Genomic DNA, 24,617 nt, shown 5'->3' with positions numbered 1-24,617 from the left:
CCAGAACTGCGCCGACAACACCGAGGGCGAGAGCTGTGAACGTTGCTCAGCCGGCTATGTGGGCGATGCCAGACAAGGTTCGCCTTATGACTGCCAGCCAGACGGGCAGTACCCAAATCCACCCGGTCCTGGTCCCAACCCCGATGGACAGACCGATTGCAGCCGTTATTACTGTAATCCGTATGGTACAAGCAGCTGCGATACCGGCTACTGCGTTTGCAAACAGAACGTGATTGGCAACCAGTGTGATCAATGCCGTCCTGGTACATTTGGTCTATCGGGCAATCATACCGACGGCTGCAAGGAATGCTTCTGTTCTGGCCAGTCCACTCAGTGCATTTCAGCTGTGCTTTACCGTGAGCTGATACCCGTAGACTTTATTGACAATCCACCTCTGATTACCGACGAAAATGGTGAAATTCAGGACCACGAAAACATTAAATTCGATTTGAAAGAGAATCTCTATACCTATTCCTATGAGAGTTTCCTGCCCAAGTACTGGAGTCTGCGCGGCAATCTGCTGGGCAATCACCTGCATTCCTATGGCGGTACCCTGACCTACATTCTTATTGTTGAATCCAATTCGGGCCGTTATGTGGAGGGACACGATGTCATTTTGATTGGTAATGGTGTGAAATTGATTTGGTCGCGTTCCAGCCACGAGGCGGAAGAGACCCAATACACTGTGCGTCTGCACGAGGACGAAGATTGGCAGCGACAGGAACGTGGACGTTCGGTGCAAGCTTCACGCAGTGACTTCATGAGTGTACTGACCAATCTGGAGCATATATTGATAAGGGCCACAACCAAGGTGCCAACCACTCGCACATCGATTGGCAATGTTGTACTCGAGACAGCGGTGGAGCAGCGCACGGCGCTCGCTTCACGGGCCACTGACATTGAGGTGTGCCAATGCCCGGCCGGATATCAGGGCAACTCGTGTGAGAGTTGTGCCCCGCTACACTATCGCGATGTTCAGGGTTCCTGCAGGGTCTGTCCCTGCCAGCGGGAGAACAGCGAAAGCTGTGCCCTAGGCAGCAATGGTTATGTGGAATGTCGCTGCAAGCCGCGTTACACAGGCGATCTTTGCCAGAATGTGGGTGAGTGCTACAAATTGGGGAGTTGCGACAAGTGATCCCATCTCTCTCTCTCTCTCTCTTTCTCTCTCTCTATCTATCTCTCTATACGCTCGATATGACCCTTTTCTATCACATCGCTCGTCACAATTGCATTCAATTATCAATCATTCCATTCCAATCCATTCATTCAATCAATTTTCTCACTTTTGCTATTGTCATTATTTTTTTTATTTTTCACTCTTTACTTTTCTTTTCAACGCGAATCAAACCAAAACAAAAACACAAAACAAACAAACATCCTTCATCCAATCCACATTCTAGACACATCTCCCATTATTGAAGAACCGCCCAAGATATGTGATATAAGCAGGGGATTCTGTTGCAGTGGCTTTCATTTCGATATTGAGCCCAACGAGACAATATCCGACAATGACACCCTGCAGATATATAAGGGCAACAGAATCATAGGAAATATAACGAAACTCCGTTACGGCTGTCATCTGCGAGGTTCGCTGTCTTAAAAAACATAAAAGAAACAAAAAAAAAACAAAAAATCAAAAAAGAACACCCAACAAAAACCGAAAGCACACCAACAATTTTTGTTCTCTACTTCTTTGTACCTTTCGTAGTATTTGCAACTCAACAAACAATCTAACGATTAGAAGTGTCTTTTAAAAAAAACCACTCAAACACTCCAAAACTTTATTGACTCAGCCATAATGTATTTCTATTCTGGGAGTATTTTGATGCCATATATACATATATACTATATAGTAGATCTTTATATGTTTCTACAAAAGGTGCAATTGGGCAAAAGTTTTTACAAATTTCTATAAAAAAAAAAAAAAAAATCTTCAGCACATATTTAAAAAATTCCTGATCAGTCTGAAAAATTTACGGATTCTTATAGAACATTTAGTATTTTTCTTTAAATTTCCTTCTAAATTTTCTTTTTTTTTACTGTCTCAACTCATAAATTTTTAATTTAATTTGGAAGTTTCAAAATTTGTCAGTTTTGACTTGATAAAATAAAGTGCTAGAATTTTTTAAAGTTTCGAATTCTTTTCTCTTTGGATTCGTTAGTTTTGACTTTTGTCCCATTGCCCTAATCCACAAATCCCAGATTACTTTCCAACGTATTTACAAATGTTTGTATGTATGTATCTATGTACATGTGTGTGTGTGTTCTAGACTTTTGGGCTAGCAATTTTACAACTTGTAGTACAGTGTAATGTTCTTTACTACCTATATATCTATAGTTCTGTAGAGTTAATATACCTATATATTTGTATGGCGAAACTAGTAATATGAAATGTATGAATCTTTGCCCCCTTCAGTATGCAATACATATTGAAAAAATCGTTAATACCATTTACGGCTTGGAAATTATAGAAAAAATTATGAATAGTTTTGAAAAAGTAAACTTTTACACAATCTATAGCATACTTTATGGGGGAAAATTATTCTCATTTTCACGCCATTACCTTTTAATTTTGTTTTTTTTTTTTCGAATTTTGTTGAGTTTTAAAAGTCACTTTTGGTTAAGACACAGACTCAACTCGATTTCAATCTATATTCTCGAAAAGTTTTAGATTTGCTTTCTAAATGTCTCTCTCTCTCTCTTTCTTAAATCTTAATCTTTGTGGTACTCTAAAATAGGACCTGGAATCTAAAAATTTATAGTTTATTATACATTTTTCCCCTCTATGTTACTCTATGTGTCTTTTTTTTGTTTGTGTAGTTAGACAAACAATAACTCTCTTGTCTCTCTACTGAAATTTTTAACTCCACTGCCCCTTAAACTCAACTTTCAACTTGTATACTAACTAACGAGACTCTAAGTTTGAAATTCTCTGTGATATCGGAGAGATTAACCGTAAACGAAAATCATCTGATGCAAAACCAAAAATTCGTTTCGATTCGATAGTAGTAAGTGTGTGTTTAACCAAATTCCATGTGTGTGTGACCCCCGTCCAGCCCAACTATCCATCAAACACCCTTGTGTCTTCTCTTGGCCATAATTGTTAAACCGCAACTCATGTCACTAACATCAAACTAAGGGCAAAAATCGGAATTCCAAATAAATGGAATTTAACTAATTAACACAATTTTCATTTGTCCAGACAATGGAATTGTGGAGCCACCAGTAAATCCGCCAGATGATGTTGATATACGCACTCAGATCGATGTATTGATTGCCAGGCCAGCGATAACAATTGTGCCAGTTGGTGGTTCTCTAACACTCACCTGCAGTGGTCGCATGCGTTGGAATAATGTGAGTAAATTGGACAAAAACTCTTCTTCTTTGAATTTTATTCGAAATTTACTTGTTTGTATAGGATTCTGTTGGAGTGCATTGGTACAAGAATAATAGCCAATTGCCCAGTCAAGCTTCTGTCGAGGGTGGTAGACTGCATCTATATAATCTGCAAATATCCGATTCTGGTATATACATTTGCCAGGCACGAAATGCTGAAACCTTTAGAGAATACAAGGACACTGTCTCCATTACCATAACAGGTGAGTGTAAGATACTTTTTTTAGAGGCAACTCTTAGTTTACTCCTTTTACCTGATCTCTTTTGACATGCCTGCATACAAAAAAAAAACAAAATATAAGAATATGCCATGGAAATGTTGGCTCGCTACGGTATCTATCTATATATAAACGAATCCAACTCTAGCCTCATGTTTGCTAATCCTTAAACAATTTTATCATTTGATTCTTTGATTTCTATAGAAATAGAACAAGAGTCGCCCGCACGCATTGTGTATTTGCCCAGTTATGTGACCTTTGAGGAGTTCCAACCGAATGAAATCAATTGCCAGGTGGAAGGCAATCCAACGCCAAGCATCACCTGGACCCGGGTCGATGGACAGGCCGATGGTCTAACACGAACCGATGGCACCCGTTTGATATTCGATTCGCCACGCAAATCGAATGAAGGTCGCTACCGTTGTCTGGCCAGCAATAAGCTCAATCAGGAGGAGAAATATGTACAGGTCTATGTGCAGAGTAGCACACCAGCTCCACCGCCACAGCGGGAACGTGTCTACATCCAACCGCTGGAGTTCAATGGCATTGTTGGCGATACAGTGCGTTTGACTTGCCAGTCAACGGGCAGCGCTCAATTACGCTATCAATGGGCTCACGATGGTTATCCATTGCAATCGCAACGTAATATCTACATTAGTGACAATATTCTGGAGATTGTACAAGTCACTTTGGAGGATTCTGGCAAATATACATGCTCTGGCTTGGATATGTACGCGAGACGCATTGATGCCGATGCTCATGTCTATATTGATCAGAGTTCAGTGCCTCCCATTGATGGCAGGTGAGTGGTGTCAAGAGACTTATCCAGAGCAGTCACTAAATGATCATTTCACCCCTATCCCTATGCAGCACTTCGCCAGTAATTACACCAATTAATCAACAATATGTCATACAGCAAGGTGAAGACTTTAGCATTGCCTGTGAGGCAAGTGGTACTCCTTATCCAAGCATTAAATGGGCTAAAGTCCACGAACCATTGGCCGAAAATGTCCATGTAAGCGGCAATGTGTTGCGCATTATCAATGCCAGGCCCGAGAATCGTGGCCCATACACTTGTATAGCGGAAAATAAGCATGGCTCTGATACGGCTAACACAAACATTGATGTCGAACGTAAGTCGAAATGAGTTCAAAGCGAACAAAACGTAGCAAACAGGACACATTTATGTATAGAATAAACGAATGAACAGATGTAACAGATTGTCTCTCTCTCTTTCCCCACTTTGTGTTTGTGTGTTTATATCATTTATTATTTATAATTTGTATTTGTTTAAAAATTTGATTTGAAATGCATCACTTGCCCAAGCAAGTGCGCAAAAATGGAGTCGGTAATAAGTCAGGTCCGCACAGTCTGTTACTCATATTAATATGTACCACCACGATCATTTGCTTGCTTGCAGCTCGTGAGCCACCGAGCATTGAAATATCACCAAGGGAGCCACAAACCCATCATGTTGGCACCCAGGGTGCTCTCTATTGTCGAGCCACTGGTGGCATACCCGAGCCGACTGTTCAATGGCGTCGTGCCGATGGTAAACCACTATCACCTCGCCACCAGGAGCAGGCCCACGATCCTGGCTATATAATGTAAGTACACTCTTACCCTCTTTCTCTATCTCTATCCGGGGATTGACAAACTTTTATTTTGTTTTGCTTGCAGCATTGATGACATACAGATCTCTGATGCCGGTGATTATGAGTGCTCTGCCACAAATGAAATGGGCAGTGTAAAGGTGACAGCAACAGTTCGTGTGGTGGAGATACCAGTTATTAGCGTTACGCCCGATGATTCCATTATCTATTTGACCGAGGGCGATGAGTTGCGTATTAGCTGTCAGGCCAGCGGTTATCCAAATCCCAGTGTTCAATGGGATTATCGCGATGTCCAACCGGAATTATACTCGAATAGGGTCAGCAATACGGCATATTTGAATATCTATCGGGTTAGTGCATCCGATGCTCGTGTCTATGTGTGTACCGCTTCTAATGAGGCGGGTACAGATGAGCGTTCGATACGCGTGGAAGTGAAACCAAAACGTGGTGATATACCCGAGGATGATGGTGATGTTGAGATAATACCATCATATCCATCACGTCCAACCTATGCACCGCCTCAAGAATCGCAGCCACCAAAGAGTTTCGCCACGGCCGGTGATAATGTGACCCTAACGTGTGACCCTATCGATTTATACCATGCCAATGTGCAATGGGTGCGTGTCGATGGACGACCACTGCCGCCAAATGTTTACATTAATCGAAGCAATCTAACCATTATTGCGGTTGAAGAGCGAAATACTGGTCAATATCGTTGCAATGTCTTCGATAGTCACAGCTCACTGCTCAACTATGAAATTCGTGAACTAGTGCTGCTACCGGTGCCAATAATTACCTTCCATCCGAACATACCGCTTGAAGTAGAGGCATATCAGAATTTGGATCTACACTGCCTGGTGGAGAATGCCCGTCCAGAGGATGTGCATTGGAGTGCCGACAATAACCGACCACTATCCGGGTGAGAGATCCTAATAAAAAAAAATTCAATTTTCCCCCCAAAAGTATGCTTCAGTCAGTTGCAATGCAATGAATTTCTTTAATGTTCCGTAGCTTGAAAGAAAATAGTTTTTGTTTATACATATGTACATGGATAAATATCTTTATAATGTTATGTGAGTTTTTGGAATTTTAACTTTTGAAATGTCTGTTGCATACTTTGGGGGGGGGGGGGGGGGGGACATCCTTTCCATCACTTTACTTCTTCAATAACTATTCTTCTAATGCTAATTCTTAATTTTTCCAGTTCGGTGCGTATCGAAGGAAACATTTTACGTTTCAGATCCATAACCGAGGCAGATGCTGGCGGTTATCGTTGCACTGCATCCAACCAATTCGGTAGATCCGAAAAGGTCGCTCAAGTGATGGTAAATTCACGTCCTATATATCGTCAACGACCCAAGTCCGAGGAATACACTGGCAACGTGGGCGACACTGTTGAATTGCGTTGCTCTTTGGCAAATGATAAAGGTGTATTGCGTTATAATGTCCAAGTAAGTAATCTCACAAAGAAATATTCAACCCATACATTTGACTGATTCCATTTCCACACACACACACACACAGTATCGTTGGTATCGCGAGGATCAGCAACCACTGCCAAATGATGTTAATCCCAACAATCAGTTGCTTGTGCTCAAATCAATCAAACTTGAAGATGAGGGTCGTTATGTTTGTACATCGTATGACGTGATTACCCACAAATATTTGGATCCGACTTACATTAATTTGCGTGTACAGCGTGAGTAGTTTAAACGTCCTCCACCCCCAACCCTCCCTCCTCCCACACTTAGCCCCCAGCTCTACCACTTACCCACAAAAAACTTTTACCGCCCCTCCCCCACTCCACCATTTCGACCCAGCCAGCATATATTTTACATACAAAAAACGAGAAATATTCCCCCGAAAACTCTAGCCCCGCCTCTTATTTGGTTAGGTCAGATCAGAGATATATACATACATATATTTAAAAACATAAATGGGGCAAAAAAATGATACTAAGAAGAGGAAAAAAAAAACACAGAAAATATCTCTCACACTTTTTTTCCACTTTTTCTAGTGCGATTATGAAAAAAAAAAAAAACTAAAATTGAAGAAAAAAAAAACAACCAAAAAAAAATTTATTCAAGAATTACACAAAGGATTGGGCTTTGTTGGCAATGTTAGATTCTCCTATTTCTCTCTGTCCTTAGCTCGCTGATTTGACTTATTTCGTTATGATGATTATTGTCAAATTTTTCATTCTATATATCTATAAATTGTTGTATTCATTGCAAATTGGAGAAAAGAAAATCATAAATGGAAAGAAAAAACTTGTAAAAACAAAACAAAATGATACTCTGTAAATATGCGAGCAAAAAAAAAAAACAACTACAACACACACATTAACTCAACTATTCTCTCAGTCTATCAAACTATCTTCTCTCTCTGTTTCACACACACACACACAAAACAAACCACTTTATATACATACATAATTTTATCTCGCATTTTATTTCCTTTTGTTGGTATCACCACCATGCACCATCGGGGCATGAGGTTAACACTTTGTATAAAAGACAAGTCAAAACTCTTAAAAAGATGAGAAATTCAATATGTAAAATCTAAGTAAAAATCATGTCCTCCATCTTACTATCCTTTTTTTTTTCTCTTTCTACGCACACACACACACGAAACTGTAATATATTGTAAATGTATGTTTAAGAAATTTACTAAGCAATTATTGCAAAAACAATTTATAACAAATTTGCAAAAAAACAAACAACAAATTTTAGAAACCAAAAAGAAAACCAAAAAACAAAGGTGAAGGTCTAACCATTAATAACAACAAAGCAAAAGAAAGAAACAGAAAATTATGTACAGAAAAAAAATAAAAACAATTTGCATGCCTTCCCCTCCTCTAGCCCCCTTTTCACCCATCCGAATCACTACTACTACTTACCTTTTGCTCTTCTCACTCTCTCTATCCCTTTCTATCTGACCAACAAACCTACAAAGCCAAATTAAAAAAAAAAACAAACACTCACACACACACACACAAGAAAATTGAAATCTTTAATCTTAAGTTGAGAAGTAAAAACCAAAACGATAACGATTTATACTTAAATTTTAATATACATTTATTGGAGCATATTTACGTTTAAATTTTAAGTTGAAAAGCAAACAAAAAAAAAACCAAAAACCAAAATGGCTGCCATTTTCTATTAACCTACTGACTAAGTGACAAAAAGCAAGAAGAAAAAAAAAACACAACCAAAAAAAAAAAAAAACAAACCAAACGAAAGAATATTAACATGTAAAATTAAACACACTACAAACTGTAACACATTCTTTTTATTTATCCCCTGACAACAACAACAACAAAACAAAACCGACCCACCCCGCCTCTTAACCCTTTTCCCCCTCCCACTACCCCTCTCTCTCTCTCTCTCTCTCTAGTCTTTTAATACAATTAACATACATGTTACAAAGGCACAAGGTTGATCGCACTAAAAGATCTCGATTAACGATAGTCACACAAATCTATCGATTGGCATCGATCATCGGACCTTTGTGGCATTTTGTTTTGTTTCCTTGGTGTTGGATTGTTGATTTTAATTATTTGTTTGTTAATTTCGTATTGGTAATTGGTGCTGGAGGTGTCTATCATCTATTCTATTTATCTACCCATCAGCGTCTATATAACTACATATATATATACATATGTATAGAGATAAACCCATCAACAACGTGTGTTCCGTCCCTGTATAATTTGTTTATGAAAATCAAGTAAAATATCAGATCAATAAGTAAATACAAAATAAATAATAAAATGCACATTGCACACATTCACTTTCACTTATCTATCTATCTGTCTCTCTTTTTTAAATGCTCTCTCTCTCTCTCACTCTCTCTGTTTTTTCTATTGTAATGCACTTTAAAAAATAATAATTTTTTGGCACTCTCTTTTTGTATATAATAATTTTCACTTGACGCTTTTTTTTTTGTAGATACATTCTGTTTTGCCAAAAAAAAAAAGAAAAATAAGTTAAAATCAGTAAGAATTAAGGAGAACAAAGATCGAAACATAATAGATTGATCCATGAAGAAGATGACAAGATTTTATATACTATATATTATCAGATGACAGATTGAAAGTTGAATAATGATGATAGAAACAATTATTTTGATTTTTTTTGTGCCATTTCGTATTATTATCATTATTTCTTTCTTTCTCTCTCTCTCTCTCTCTCTTTCTTTACACCACTCTCTCTCTCTCTTTCTCTCTCCCCCACTGCTTAATTCTATTTTTAAATGTGCTTGTGCAAAACAAAAATAAAAATAATTTTAAATATTATTTCCAATTTAATCATAATATGTATAAAAACAAAAAACAAAACAAATCAAATGAAAACAAACACACATACGAAAAACAAAAAAAAAAAACAAATTCAACTTTGCCTGTCAACCACATCAAACAATGAACAACCACCACCACCAACAACAACAACAACAACAACAACGACAACTACAACCAAACAACCAACCAACCAACTTTATCTTCGTGATCGTCATCGTCGGTCTATATAGCTAATTTTATTAACAAGTTTAAGATCGGCCACAGCGTTCCAGAGATCCCTTGCATGGTTTTCATATTATGTGCAGGTTCGTTAAGGGGGCAGACGCATGTCCAGCAACCGAAATATTCAATTGATTTTCAGCCCATGTGCCAATGCTAATTAATTATTTTTATTATATACATATAATTTACTTAAATATTATTATTTTTGATTTGATTTTTGTATTTTTGATTCATCTTACAATTAATCATTTTTTTTAGTTTTTTTTTTTTTTTTGCTTAATTTTGTAATTTTTTGTTTTTTGTTTCTAAGTTTTCTTCTAACATTAGTTACTAAGGAAGTTTTCTTTTTGTTGTATATAAACAACTGCAAAAAGCAATAACAAATTGAGAACATAAAGATGAATAGAGAACAACTAAATACATAAACGAATGATGATTAAGTTTATTACTTAGATATGCTTGACCCTATTCTTCCCACTTCCCCCCCATCTACTTTTACTTACAAAAACATGTACATCATATATATAAATATTGAAAAATACAAAACCAAATTTTGTTTGCACAATTCCCATTGCCATGGATATTTTTGCAAAAAACGCGCAATCTTTTATAGATGCCTTCAAACTGTCTGTCTATCGATAACATGCAATCCCTAGCAAAGTAGTGTTGGAAAGCTTCATTGCATGAAGCTTTGCGTTCCCATGCCTTAATATGTAGCTAAAGATTTTGAAAATCCAGTGAAAATTCTTACAAGATTCATGAAATATTCTGTAACCTTATGACAATAAAAAGATGCGCAATTTTGCAAGAATATAGAAACTTCGGTTGAATCGAAGTTTAAAATTATCGAAACGGTAAATGAGCACCTGGTAAAGGATATTGGGAGAAGGGTTTATTGTAATTGTAGACGGATACAGTAGTGAACGTGTGACAATTTGAAGATTGTAGATTATTAATTTGTAATACTCAAACTATGATCGGCTTGCTATGCGGCATGCAAACAGATTTCAAGAGCAACAACAAGGCCAAGACGAGCAAACAACAACATAACAACAATCGACCCATTGCCACCACTCCGGCTGCCTGTCAGCCCAGTGACTTCAAGTGTGTGTCACATCCGCATACGTGCATCAAGGCAACTATGGTGTGCGATGGCATCTACGATTGCACCGATCATTCGGATGAATTCAATTGTACGCGGGACTATGGGAATGGCAAAGGCAAACTAAAGGCGGACAACAGTGGCAAGGGAACAGCAGTGGTGGCAGCAGGAACAGCGGAAACTGGAACGGGACTTAACTTTAAACGCTGGAAAAAGAACAGTCGTCAATTTTTGCGACAAAAGCGACGCCATCAACAGAAACTTCCAATGATCAGCAGCCACTTTGGTTGGTCCCCAAAACTCTTTTATTTTCTTTTTAACAACTATTCCCCCTTATTACCCACTCTGTCTTTCTCTCTCTCTCTCTCTCTCTCTCTCTCTTATTCTCTGTGGCTATCCTCTACTTACACCTGAAGGGATTGTTCTGATTTTTAATGATGATAAAAAAACAAACTTAATAACCTCACACCTTTTGCAAACTGAAAACAAATTACAAATTCTATTATAGTATTTAGTTTTATTCTTAATTATTTAATCCATTCCACACAATGAAAATTTCAAGGAGAATTCAATCTAAAAATCTTTGAATCACAGATTATTTGTGATCTAAATTGAATTATCCTGGAATTATGCTTGAATGAAATTCATGTAAATGGTTTGGAGGAAAGATCTTTCTTATTTTGGAGACATGATTCAATCAGAACAACCCTCTCTCTCTCTCTCTCTCTCTCTCTTTATATCGCTCTGTTTCTCTTTCTAACTCTAGTTCTAATTTACTAATTTCTGCTTTCCTAGTGTACTCTCTCTGTCTCTCTCTCTCTCTCTATCTCTCTCTGTCTGTCTAACTGTCTCTAGACTCTCTTTTGTAGGCACTTACAACTTTTAGTTGTTTGCACTTAACCAATGAAAACGAATACCCGAAATCGAAACAAAAACCTACGATTTGAACTCGAATTTGGCTTCCAATGATGATAATCACCGACCTCGAATCACAAAACAAGCACCGCAAACTGAATAAACAAGTTAATGAAAACCAAAAGTCGGCTCTAATAAATATAAACAAAAAAACAAGGGGAAAAAAACGTAGCCATCACTTTAACAGCGTCTACAATTACATGTTTCCTTTGCTATAAATGGGGTCCTTGATGGGAAATCAAAATTAAAACATAATTTGCATGTAGACTAACAAGAACAAACAGCAACTACATAAATCTGTATATAACAAAATATTTGTATGATAAGGAAAGTAATGTAAATAATATGCCAATGCACTTAAAATCCATCTGCATATATATATACACACACACACACACACACACTGACACAACAGCAACACACAAATTTCGAAATCAAAAGAAATGTTTTTCTAAAAACTTGTAAAACAATTATTATGTAGAATTTGTATTTACTTATGATATATTCTATATACATACATACAAACATACATGCATACATATATGTGTTTCATATATTTGTGAAAAGAAAAGAAAAACAAATCCGGTAAAGTGGTAACTACCCCTCCCCTCAAAAACGTATTTTGTACTCACTAAGTATGTGTTTAGCTAAGTAGTAAACCATTATGACAAAATTGCCAACAATTTGATGAACCGACCAAAATTTACCATTTACTCGAACAGTGAAAATTCTCACTATATTATATATCTATTTGTATATGTTATCTATTTGTATTTTGTGTGATTCGAACTATCTGTAGATTCAGTATTTGTAGCTTATTTAATATCACGAATCTCGTATCTCGCCCCCCTCCACACACCCACCCAATACCCTCTTAAACCAAAAAACCAACCACTCTCTGTCTATCTCTCTCTCTCACTCACTGTCTCTGTTACCTCTCTCTCTCTCTCTCTTTCTCTGTGTCTGTCTGTCTTTCTCTCCACTCAATTGTATGTCCTAACTAGTTAGAGATCGATAATGCTAAACCAAAAAAAAAAACCCCATATATAACTAAAAGAAAACCAAAAAAAAAAAAACAAATGAATAAAATCTAACTTTTATCAAGTTTTGACATACAAAACGAACAATCACTATAATATTCGAAAAATTTGAAAAATATATTGCTAATATTCAAGTTGTTGAATTTATGGTGCTTAGTTCGATATGTGTGCATATATAAATATTAGAGAATAGCTAGAATACATTCATTTTGATATTTGAGAGTACTCACTGTGAATACTCAGAGTAATTTTATTCACTTCACTGGATTACACAGAAACATTTATTCATGTCCAGAGTACTTTAAGTTTCTGAATGATTTAATTACTTATTCATTTAGCTGCCAAGACATATTCATTGGGTAATTATGTAATGAGTACTCAAACTTTTGTGTTGATTCAATCATTTATTCATATACTCAGAGTCATTCGTTTGATGATGTATCCTTAAATTTACACGTTTTGAATAATAATTTAGATAAATACTCATTTGAACAGTTTTTGAATAACTGAATTGAGTAGAGTACTCAGAATAAGAAACAAAATTTGAATATATTTGTGCAGATCTCTAATAATTATATATGACTCTATATATATATAGTACTATATATATAATTTTTGTTTAATTCATTCATATTTGACATGTAAAAATTTTGCTAACTGTTTTTCTCTTTGTGTACCTTTTTTTTACCTATTTCCATCTCGTTCGTTCATATCATATACATGAAATACACACACACACACAACCACACTCACACTCACACACACACACACACAAACATATATGCACTTGCTCATCATTTAACCCCTAAAAAACCCTCAAAAAAACAAAAACGAAAATTCGAAAATCCAAACCAAAAACATTGTGAATTGTTGCCAATTGTGACGTCATCGTCTTCGTCTTCGTCGTCGTCGTCGTCGTCGTCGTCGTCGTCGTCGTGGGTCATGGTCATGGTCTTGTGTCTTTGTCTATGTCTGTGTGCCGTCTCCATTTACAATGGATTACAGCGATTCCGGGATCAAATTATCCAACCTATTTGCCACCAGTGGCCGTGGCCACACCATCACCAATACCGAACCGAGCCCATGACTACAGCCTCAATTTGAATCAACAATCCTCGAATTTACGTCCTGGCGAGTCCACCGAAGTCGAATGCTATTCCTCTGATGACACCTACTCGGATGTGATATGGGAGCGTGCCGATGGCCTACCCCTAACAGATAATGTTCAAGTAAGTGCATCGAATCAAATTCAAAATTAATCGTTCGTATCCTAATCGAGTTAGCATTGTGTGATCTCAGCAAGTGGGCAATCGCCTGATCATCTCGGACGTTAATGCCGCCGATGCTGGCAGCTATGTGTGCAAATGTAAAACCGATGAGGGTGATCTCTATACAACCACCTATGAACTGGCCGTCGATGAGGAGCCCCATGAGCTGAAGCGACCAAAGATTGTCCATGCCCAGGTGGGTGATGGGGCGCAATTGCAATGCGGAGCAGATGATAGTCGCAGTCCTCATCGTCGCTGGTCCCGTCAATATGGCCAATTGCAACCCGGTCGTGATCTTGTGAGCGTAAGCATGAAATGGAAGTGTTCACTCTTTGATCTTTCGTTCAAGCACTGTTTGATCTTTATTGCAGGAGCATCTAGCCTTGGATGATGTCCAGTCTAACGATGCCGGCACCTATATCTGTACGGCTACCTATAGTGATGGTGAATCGGTGGATTATCCTAGCATTCTGGTTGTCACCGGGGCCATTCCCCACTTTGATCAGACACCGCTCAGCTATATGAGTTTCCCCACATTGCCGGATTCGTCGTTTAAATTCAATTTCGAGCTCACCTTCCGGCCGGAGAGTGAGAATGGCATTTTACTCTTCAATGGACAGACTCGCGGTCCCGGCGATTATATAGCCCTTTCCCTAAAGGATCGCTTTGCCGAATTCCGTTTCGATTTCGGCGGCAAGCCGATGGTCATACGCTCCGAGGAGCCGATCCAACTGAACGAATGGCATACGGTGCGTGTCCATCGCTCGCGTCGCGATGGCTACATGCAACTGGACGAACAGCATCCGGTGGCCTTCCCCACTCTGTCGCAAACGCCGCCATTGGATCTCATCGAAGATCTGTATATTGCGGGCATGCCCAGTTGGGATCTGTTGCCCGAGGAGGCGGTCAGTGGTGAGCGCACGGGCTTTGTTGGCTGCATCAGTCGCTTGAGTCTGCAGGGTCGCACCATTGAGTTGATGAAGGATGCCAAATTCAAGGTGGGCGTCACCAGTTGCAAGCCCTGCGCCGAGAATCCATGCGCCAACAGCGGCATCTGCCTGGAGAGCCAAACGGAACTGGCCTACACGTGTGTGTGCCAACAGGGTTGGACGGGACGCAATTGCGCCGTCGAGGGCACCCAATGTGCACCAGGCATTTGCGGAGCTGGTCGCTGTGAGAACACCGAACTGGATATGGAATGCTTGTGTCCATTGAATCGCACGGGCGATCGTTGTCAATATATTGAGCATTTGAATGAGCAAAGTTTGAATTTCAAACGTAATAGTTATGCTGCCTATGGGTGAGTTTTTCTATGCTCAGCCTAAAAGTATGCGAAGTAATCTCTCTCGCTCTCTCTCTCTCTCTCTCTCTCTTGTAGCACTCCTCGTGGTAATCGCGTCAACATCACATTATCCGTGCGTCCTTCGAGCCTCCGCGATGCAGTCCTTCTCTATGCAGCCGAATCGAAATTACCAAGCGGTGATTATATGGCTCTGATATTACGAGATGGCCATGTGGAATTGATTATTAATACGGCGGCACGTCTTAAGCCAGTGGTCATAAGATCAGCAGAACCCTTGCCATTGCATCGTTGGACTCGCATCGAGATGCAGCGTCGTTTGGGCGAAAGTTTCCTACGTGTGGGCAATGCAGCCGAGAAACGGGCCAAGGCCTCGGGAGCACCGCGTGCCCTCTCGCTAAAGACATGGCTCTATGTGGGCGGCTATGATCGGGCCACGGTGAAAATCAATAGGGATATAAATATCACCGACGGCTTTGATGGCTGCATATCACGTCTGAATGATGCACCCCGTACCATTCACTTGCTGGCCGATATTCAGGATGCCGCAAATATCCAAAATTGTGGTGAACTCAACGAGATTGGCGGCGATGGCGATAATGGTGGCAATGATAGTGTTCCGCCACCAGATGATGGCAATGGTTCAGGCGAAGTGGATGGACAGGAACAGCATCAGCCGTACACAAATCTGCCGCCATGTTCGATTGATCCTTGCGAAAATGGTGGCACCTGCAGCGAGGTGGCCAATCAAGCCGTCTGCTCTTGCCCCCTCGGCTATACGGGCAAGGAGTGCAAAGAGTATATACAAGTGGGCTACAATGCCTCATTCCAGGGCAATGGTTATCTGGAAATCAGTCGAAATCAGTTCGATACATCGATCGAGCAGGCATACACGGCGGCCACCATTGTCTTCTCGACAAGCAAACCGAATGGCCTGCTTCTTTGGTGGGGCCAGAAGGCTGGTGAGGAGTATACTGGTCAGGATTTCATTGCCGTCGCCGTTGTCGATGGCTATGTGGAGTATGCCCTCCGTCTGGATGGCGAAGAGGCTGTCATACGCAACAATGACAATCGGGTGGACGATGGTCATCGTCACATTGCGATTGTTAAGCGTACCGATAACACAGCCATGTTGGAGGTGGATCGCATAACACACTCGAGCGAGACGCGTCCCACCATTAAAAAGGAGATTACCTTGCCCGGCAATGTGTTCATTGGTATGAGTTCTCCCCCTCCCTCTCTCCCTCCTCTCATTACGCAACAATCTAATCCCCTTTATTGTGCTCTATTCTTTTTTTTTCATTCGTTTAGGTGGCATTCCGGATATTGCCCAGTTTACTGGCAAACGATATGCACACAATTTCACCGGCTGCATTGTGGTTGTCGAGGGCGATGCTGTTGGTCAAATCAATCTGGGACCATCGGCCGTCAATGGCGTCAATGTGGACACCTGCCCCGTGTAAGTATCATTGTTGTTGTTAGTTATTTCTAGGTTCCAATTCCAAAACTATCGATCGATTAGAGACAACTATTGGCATCCCTCGAGTCTGGTTTACCATGAGTTCGATGAGAACGATGTGAGGTATGATCCCAGTTTCTTTGATGAGCTCGATCAACCGCCGCCCGTGCATATTATCTATCCGCGGCCAAACTTAAATCAAATGGCCCACAATGCCAATTGCTGTCGAAGATGGCCACAGGGCTGGGCAATGTTAATCCTTTTGCTGAGTTTGCTACCAGCAGCCCCAAGTTAAATCTATCAATAATCAAATCTTACAAAACAATATGCCAAATCGGATGATTATGATTATGAATGTATATCTTTTCGATCGCATACGATTCAAATGAATGCAAAATCTTAAGCGCAATTTAGAAAGAATAACAATATCAATTGGATAAATATATATAGAATATATATTGAAATTATCGTGCCATATCATTGCAAAATATCATAAAATACATACCAATATAATACATACATATTAATAGATAATTCTATAGCAACATATACATATACATACATCTATATAGCAACCTGGATAATCAAGAAAAAGAAATATCCTTGTACATTTTTTTTTTTTTCGTATAGTTAGCACAAAACCTGCATTATATATGTATGTATGTATAAATACTTGATATGTTATAAACTATGCTGGAACTTTATCAACTAACTATATAGTAAAGTCTTTCTACTAGTTGAATTGTTCATGTTTTTACTATAACTATACATAATTAAAGCTCAGGGCGCAGTCAGTTAGTCAGTCGTCGGAATATCAGAGTCAAAGTGAATAATAGATTGATGCTTAGTTAGTTACAAAGGATATAAATGGCACTTGGCTTAAAGGAAGAAGCAAACCAAAAATGGAGCAGAATATATGTATTTATGTATGCTATGTATATGTACAATATTAAATAATTACACACTATATATATATATATATAATTTATATACGTGTATGTATGATTACTAGTATCGGATAATGAATTTGCGGGCAAGTTGAGTTTGAAGCTCTTGGAATGTTGAGACTAAGTCTGAAATTGCAGCACTTTTTTTTTTTTTAATAAATAAGTAATATATTATAAATGAAAAGAAGATGTATAGCTTTTCAATCTATTCCGATTCCTATATAATCGTCATCAACTTTTCATTGACTTTTCTAATTATTTTTAGTAGTTAGTTAAAACAGTTTTTGTTTTTACCTTTCATTAAAAAATATATATATATATAAATATATAAAGCCGATCTAATCGTATTAGTAAATCTGTTTTTAAGCTAGAAGATTTCAACATTCTGTAAAGAACTGCAATTGATTGCGCGTTGCATACTTTAGGGAGCGAATATTTCCTAATTCATTTCCTTGGCCTCTTGAATAAGTAGAAAAATATCAAATGCAAAGAAATATTTATATTTTAAACCTTTTTTTTGGAATTTTTTCTCAAACGTTTGTTTGAATTTCAAATTATTTTAATTTTTCTAATTTTATTTTCTGTTTTAATTTAATCGTTTGTTTTTCTGTTTCCTTCTTTTGTTTTCCTTTTTTTTTTAGCAAAAACGAATCGTTGGGCGGAACCGAACCACCAGTTGTTTAAGTAACCGAAATTACCGAAATTACTTAGCTTTTTAATTGCATAAATCAAAACCTATCGAGAAAACGATGTTTTAATTTCGATATAAGCAAAATGTCCCCACACAAAAAAAAAAAAATATGCAACAAGAAAAAAAAAAATACTAAAAACAAGAAAAAAAAATGAAAAAAAAAACCTTGAAGAAAATAATGAAAAATGTGTAATATTAAGTTTAACATTAAAGTAAAATGAATATTAAAAAGAAGAAACAAGAAAAACAAAACCAATGGCCATATGAGAGAAAACTAAACATAAATATGTTAACCCCTTAAAGGCCTCCCCTCAAATTATAAACTACTAACAACAAAAACGCATACTAGCCAACAAGAACAACAACTGCAACAGCAACAACAACAACCAAATAAAATGCTCAATGAAATTACTGAAAAGCATTTTTTAACAATATCCCCATCCCCCTCCTCCCACTGAAAATCTAAGTAAGCCCTTTCCCAATTATATTTGTTTCATTAAGAAAATAAATAAAGAAGAAGGGAACCCAGTGTAAAATGTTTACTCCCAAATCCCACACACACACACACACACACACACTTACTCATACACATACACACTATTACATATGCCAACATATTGAAAAACATTAAAAACAATAAAAATTATTGTATGGAAGCATGTATAAACAATAATAATAAATATAATTAATAATAATAATATAAAATAAAAAGAAAACGAAAATCTGTCAAAAGTGGATAAAAAAAAAAAAAACATCACCAACATTTTGGCACGTGTTTTATTTTTGGGAGCACACGAAATTATTGTTAAAATAATGGGAGGGGGCGCGGGGGATTTTGGCAGCAGCGGCGTTTTCTTTGTGTAAGTGTGAGTGGGAGAACAGGAGGCTGGCTGCTGCATTCGGCCCAATCGTTCGGCTGCGCAAAACACTTCGGCCTCTGCCTCGAACTTAGAGCTGTTTGCGTGTCGTGACACGAGGCAAAGTTTTGCAAGGAAATGTATTTATCTATTCAAAAAATGAGCTACAACATTTCTATATTAACTAACTGATGTATTAAGTACTTGAACTAAACTACCAAAGAGTAAATATAAATGTCCAAATCTTAATTAAACACTCCTGCCTGACCATTTGCGTTCAGCAAAACAACCAACGGTGCCCGTCTTCGTGTCGTTTATCGTGTCGGCAGGGGCGTAGCGAGGGGGGGATATGTGGGGTGTGACCCCCCCCCCCCCCCCCAGTTTTTAGAGTCGGCAATTTGTTTAAAACTAATCGGCTAATCAACAACTTTTGATTCTGAAAATCGAAAAATATATTTTTATTTTATAATTGTCGACATGCGTTCGGTAATCAGAGACGATTTTTCGAAACGTCACAGAACGCGTCGTGTACCAAAAAAGTATGATGCAAATCCAGAAACAGCTCACAATTTTGATTTCTTGACATTTTATCGAAAAGAATTCAGGACTGTGCTTCAAGTTTTCAACAATTGCATTCAAGAAAACTTGAAAGACACTTTTTCAACATTTGCGTGTGTCCAGAAAGTTTTTCAAATTCCAATTGACAGAAAAAATGTCACAATGAATTCAATCGAATCTATTGTGCAATTAGAACCCTTTTATTTTAGCGAGGAACCAGAATGTTTGCTTGCTGAGTTGCAAACTCTTTTCGATTCATGTAAAGAGTGTACGAATTTCAAAGATATTGCGGAAGTTGTGTTTAAGTTGAAACATGTGATTCCCTTAGCCTACAAACTCGTTTGTTTTATTTTGACTGCTCCTGTAACATCAGCTTCTTGTGAACGATCATTTAGTAAATTGAAGTTAGTTTTTCAATCATTTGCGAACAATGCATTGATGCTACTTTATTCTTCAAACGATAAGGTAGACGACATAAACATTCACGAACTCGTAGAAAAATGGTCGTTATTGAAACACCGCAGAGTGAAAATTTAAATAGAATTGATCAACGAATAAAAGGAACTTAGAAATATTTGTCGTCCATTTCTGCGCAATGTTAGTTTTCAAATGCTGTAATTATAATTTTTGCCAAATTATCTTCAAAGAATAAATTCCTTATATACTGACCTTGTTTTATTGAAGTAAATTTATTTCTACCGCAAATCTACATGCTGTTGGCAAATACACTAGGTAAGTCGGCAATTCAATGAGAATCACCCCCCCTTATCGACAACCTCGCTACGCCCCTGCGTGTCGGTGTGTTTGTGTTGCTTTGTGTTCACATGAACGCGCGCGCTTCTCTTCACTTCGTTTAGTGCTTCGTGCTGTTCGGTTGTGCGTCGGAGTGACGGGAATTCTGTTTTCTCTTGTTCGACTTGTCTTCAAAACTGCAAAAGCAAAACAACAGTTATTTCTTGCAATTGGCGTGTGCATTTCGCGTTTATTGTTCTAATTAATATTGTTGATAATTTAATTATTTATTTTTTTTGTTTTTTGTTCAAATGACTTGAATTATTTAACACAAAAGTGCGCAAAAGTGAACTCACGTTTCTTCCATGTAAGTTGAGAGTTTGAAAATCAAAAAAAAAAAAAAAAAACAAATATTAACAAGTGCGCGATTGACCGGCAAATTATCATAATAATATCTAATGCCAGAGCAGGACACCATGCAACATGCAACAATGTTGTCATGTTGGCGGGGGAGTTATTATTATTAGAGGAAGCTGCTATTAAAAGCTTTAATGAACAATTTTACTACAAACAAGAGTGTGTGTGTGTGTGTGTGTACGAGTGCGTGTGCGTTTGCCATAAAAAAATCTTAATAGCTTTTATTTTATTGGATTTGTAATAAATGTTGAAACATGGGAAAACTGCAAACATTTTGTTTTGCTGTTGATTTGTTTTTTTTTATTTTTTTTTTATTTATGTTTGTTTGTTTTTGTTTCTGTTCGTTGTGAGTGATAAATTTACCGTTTTTGTTGTTGTCTTGTGATTTGTATAGATAAATATTGCCGAAAAAAAATAAAAACATTGGATTGGAATTTCTACTGCTGCTCTATACTGCTCTTGCAGGTGAGTGAGTTCAACATAACGGTTAATCTAAAGACTCAATTCAAGAGACGATGTCGACAATAACAACAACAACAACAACAACGACACAGACGACAAGTCTTGAAAGTAGTTCATCTGGTCACTAGTGTCCATAAATGTCAATCGCCAGACTCCCCCCGACCCCGGCGACACCTCCCTCAACTACAGCAACAACCCGCCTTCCCACACTCAACACTCAAGTGAACAAGTGGCCAAGTGTCTTCTAGTTGAAAGTCCCCACATATCCTTTTTTGGCTTGGCTCCGGCCAGTTGGATGGTGGCCAGTTGCCAATTGCCAATTGCCGTTAAAACAAGTGCCGCAAAATCTCGAAACGAAATAAAATGAAACACGACGCATCAAAATATAAATTCATATCCATGCAACGACTTTTATATACTCTTTACTCTCGACGATCTCGAACTATTTGAAGTTGAAAGTAGGTTATTGAAAAGTCATCACAGATTTACATGTGTATGTATGTATGTATTCCCACAGGATACAGGATACACATGTAAACTACCTGTTACATGCCCTTTTTAAATGACTATTAAAAAACAGGGTGGCCCAGCAGTACCAAAGATTCAAATTACGATGTACAAAAAGACGCTGGATTAAACTTTAATTGTTCTTTATCTAGTAAAAGGATTTCAAAGTAAAATTTGATCATTATGATCATTGTGTCACCCTGTATTAGCTAATACTAGAAAGAAGAGCAACAAGTTTAGGGCTGACTTTTTCCTTTTTGTTTTTCTTCCAATCTCTCCTGTACATTCCCCTCTCCACCCGCTTCTTCTTCTTATTCCCCATTCCCCTGTTGATAACATTAATGAACTGTCTACAACTGAGGGACAAGAATAGAAAACCCAGCAAGAACGAGCTAGTTGGCACACACACACACACACACACACACATACGCACATTTCTTGGCAAAAGGTAAAAAGAATGCAACAGCCATAAGCAAAAGAAAATAGAGACAGTCAGCCAGACAGACAGCGAGAGAGAGAGCAAGAGATTGCAACAATGTGGCCCGCCGCTGAGAACGAACATTCATTCCTGCTAACAATAAATCAAAAAGGCAGCCAGCAAAGGAGAGCCAAAGAGAGATAGAGTAAGAGAGAGAGAGAGAGAGAGCAAGCAAGCAAGCAAAAACATGTGCATCAGGAAGAGAGAGAGGGTGGGGGGAAAAGCCCAACATAATAAAAATCAAGGCAAGTGTCGTTCGTTGTCGTCGTTCGGTTGTTGCTGTTGTTGTTATCCATGAAGGAACTGTGACTGGGCATGGGCATGAGTTTCGTTTTCTCTCTTTCTCTCTCTCTGGCTCATTCTATTTTTCTCTGTTATTGTTGTTGATGGGATTTCATTATAACTTTCGATTGTTAGCCATTCAGAAAGACCAAAAAAAAAAAACCAAGAGAAGACCAGTCTCAATCTCAGGTCTCAGGGCTAGATGAGTTCCCTTTTTTTTTTTTAGTTTCCTTAGTTCCCTTTGGGTTCTTTCTTTCATTCTTTTCCTTAGTTCTGTCTGTTTTCAGAACCCAAAACAAATAAACACACAACGGACAACGGGACAGATTGAACGGACGGACCGACGGAGAGAGATGGAAGAGCCAGGCTCTCCTTTTCTTTTGAGCCGTTGCCTAATCTTATAAGCAGATAGACCAAACCAGAACTTTGGTTGAGAAAAAAGAATGAGGGAGGAGTACAGAGGAATTTGGAAATCAGAGAGGTGGAGAGATGAAGGTGGAAGAAGGGTCGATTGGGCCACACCGAATAAAAGGTTGAATCGAAAACGGAAAAACAAGTAAATAAAGCAATAAATGAAAAATAAATTTTCGAAAATTGCTTCTCAAGTGGTCGTTCCCCCCCACCACCACCACCATCACCACTTTCTACCCACACACCGAGGGAAGAAAAAGAAAGAGGTAAAAAGAGAAAGAGAGAGAGAGAGAGAGACAAATGGGTTCTTATCCCCTTAATACCAATGCATGAATCCATTTTACCTGATGACCATGTTAACTGATCTGTTAGTTGGGACATTGCTACCGAAATAGAATAGAATATTTTAGCTTAAATATGTCGCCAGCTATGTATTTGTAATTGTGTGTGTGTGTGTGTGTGTGTGTGTGTGTGTGTGTAGCTGTTTCTTTGTGAAAGATTCATTGAAATCAGCTCTAGATACCTACATAAAATTTACTGAATGACATTCCAATTCTTAAACAATTCAGGTGAAAGGAACCAAATTGAAGTTACAATACAGTTATATACATAAATAATCAGTAATCTATACTTCTCACCGCTTAAGAATCTACAAAGGACATTTCTATGCATTATTTGTTAGATATAAAGTGGCGGCAAAAAATTTGAGACACATTTTTTTACCTTAAATTCTGATTTTATGCAATTTAAATATATAATGTTAGTGAAAAGTTTTGATGTGTTTATTCAATTGGTCATTCTATTAGAATGATGTACTTTAAGTTTTGTGGGCCTATCTTTCAGGATTTTTTTTTAAATTAATTTTGACAAAGAGCCTGAAAATATTCAATTTTTATTTCCAAATTTTGTAAAATTGATTCTACGCCCTTGGACCCTAAGAAAAAGTTTTAGGTCTAGTAAAACTAACAATAAGATAAACGGCATACCACAAATTTTCAATTTGGCCCAAGGGCCCAATTAAACAACTTAATTTTGTATATTTTGTTTATTTTGTTCTTCCTGTTTGGCGTCATTTTATGTCACTAATTCATACTAAAGTATAACTACACTTGAACTACGAACGATAGTTAATCAAAATCGAAAATAAAAAAAAAAATAGATATACTTCGTACATGTACATATGCATGTACATATGTACTCATATAATCTAAACCTGCTCCTGTCTAGAGGACATGATTGTTTACTGTTGAATAGCCGGCATTTTCATCTTAGGACGTTAGAATAATCTTTGCCCCCCTTTAACATCTCAACAAGGTCAAGGGGAGTTCCATATGTGTATTTGTTTATATGTATGTATGTAGTTTGCTCTAGATAGTTGTTTTTTTTTGTTTGCCCCATCGTGATGCAAAATTCATTCAGTTCCATGGACTCGAATTGTTGCTAAT

General features: G+C 37.9%; 2 protein-coding genes across 7 annotated transcripts in view; both read left to right on the top strand.

The window, feature by feature from the left end:
* The window catches only part of LOC6649352 (basement membrane-specific heparan sulfate proteoglycan core protein), a 92,275-nt gene extending 73,751 nt beyond the window's left edge, over positions 1-18,524 (top strand). For all 3 annotated transcript variants that reach the window (XM_047011117.1, XM_047011118.1, XM_047011119.1), the window contains 18 exons: positions 5-1,100; positions 1,401-1,586; positions 3,203-3,354; positions 3,419-3,599; positions 3,819-4,416; positions 4,485-4,747; positions 5,035-5,221; positions 5,295-6,146; positions 6,432-6,678; positions 6,752-6,926; positions 9,755-9,829; positions 10,751-11,134; positions 13,809-14,032; positions 14,103-14,375; positions 14,443-15,371; positions 15,450-16,588; positions 16,683-16,830; positions 18,419-18,524. In XM_047011117.1, coding sequence (XP_046867073.1) covers positions 5-1,100; positions 1,401-1,586; positions 3,203-3,354; positions 3,419-3,599; positions 3,819-4,416; positions 4,485-4,747; positions 5,035-5,221; positions 5,295-6,146; positions 6,432-6,678; positions 6,752-6,926; positions 9,755-9,829; positions 10,751-11,134; positions 13,809-14,032; positions 14,103-14,375; positions 14,443-15,371; positions 15,450-16,588; positions 16,683-16,830; positions 18,419-18,461 — 7,152 coding nt within the window. In that variant the 3' untranslated portion in view covers positions 18,462-18,524. The remainder of the gene's footprint in view (positions 1-4; positions 1,101-1,400; positions 1,587-3,202; positions 3,355-3,418; positions 3,600-3,818; positions 4,417-4,484; positions 4,748-5,034; positions 5,222-5,294; positions 6,147-6,431; positions 6,679-6,751; positions 6,927-9,754; positions 9,830-10,750; positions 11,135-13,808; positions 14,033-14,102; positions 14,376-14,442; positions 15,372-15,449; positions 16,589-16,682; positions 16,831-18,418) is intronic.
* A 2,204-nt stretch (positions 18,525-20,728) lies between these two features.
* The window catches only part of LOC6648496 (interference hedgehog), a 33,091-nt gene continuing 29,202 nt past the window's right edge, over positions 20,729-24,617 (top strand). For 2 of the 4 annotated variants that reach the window (XM_047011476.1, XM_047011474.1), the window contains exon 1: positions 20,729-20,982. The gene's annotated coding sequence lies outside the window, so the exon portion shown is untranslated. Of the gene's footprint in view, positions 20,983-21,426; positions 21,498-24,617 lie in introns of all 4 variants that reach the window. The other 2 variants (XM_047011475.1, XM_047011477.1) reach the window with 2 other exon arrangements.

This window comes from Drosophila willistoni, assembly GCF_018902025.1.
Source record: "Drosophila willistoni isolate 14030-0811.24 chromosome XL unlocalized genomic scaffold, UCI_dwil_1.1 Seg141, whole genome shotgun sequence".
In the NCBI taxonomy this organism is placed as follows: Eukaryota; Metazoa; Arthropoda; class Insecta; order Diptera; family Drosophilidae; genus Drosophila; species Drosophila willistoni.
This window is presented reverse-complemented; position numbering and strand designations above follow the sequence as displayed.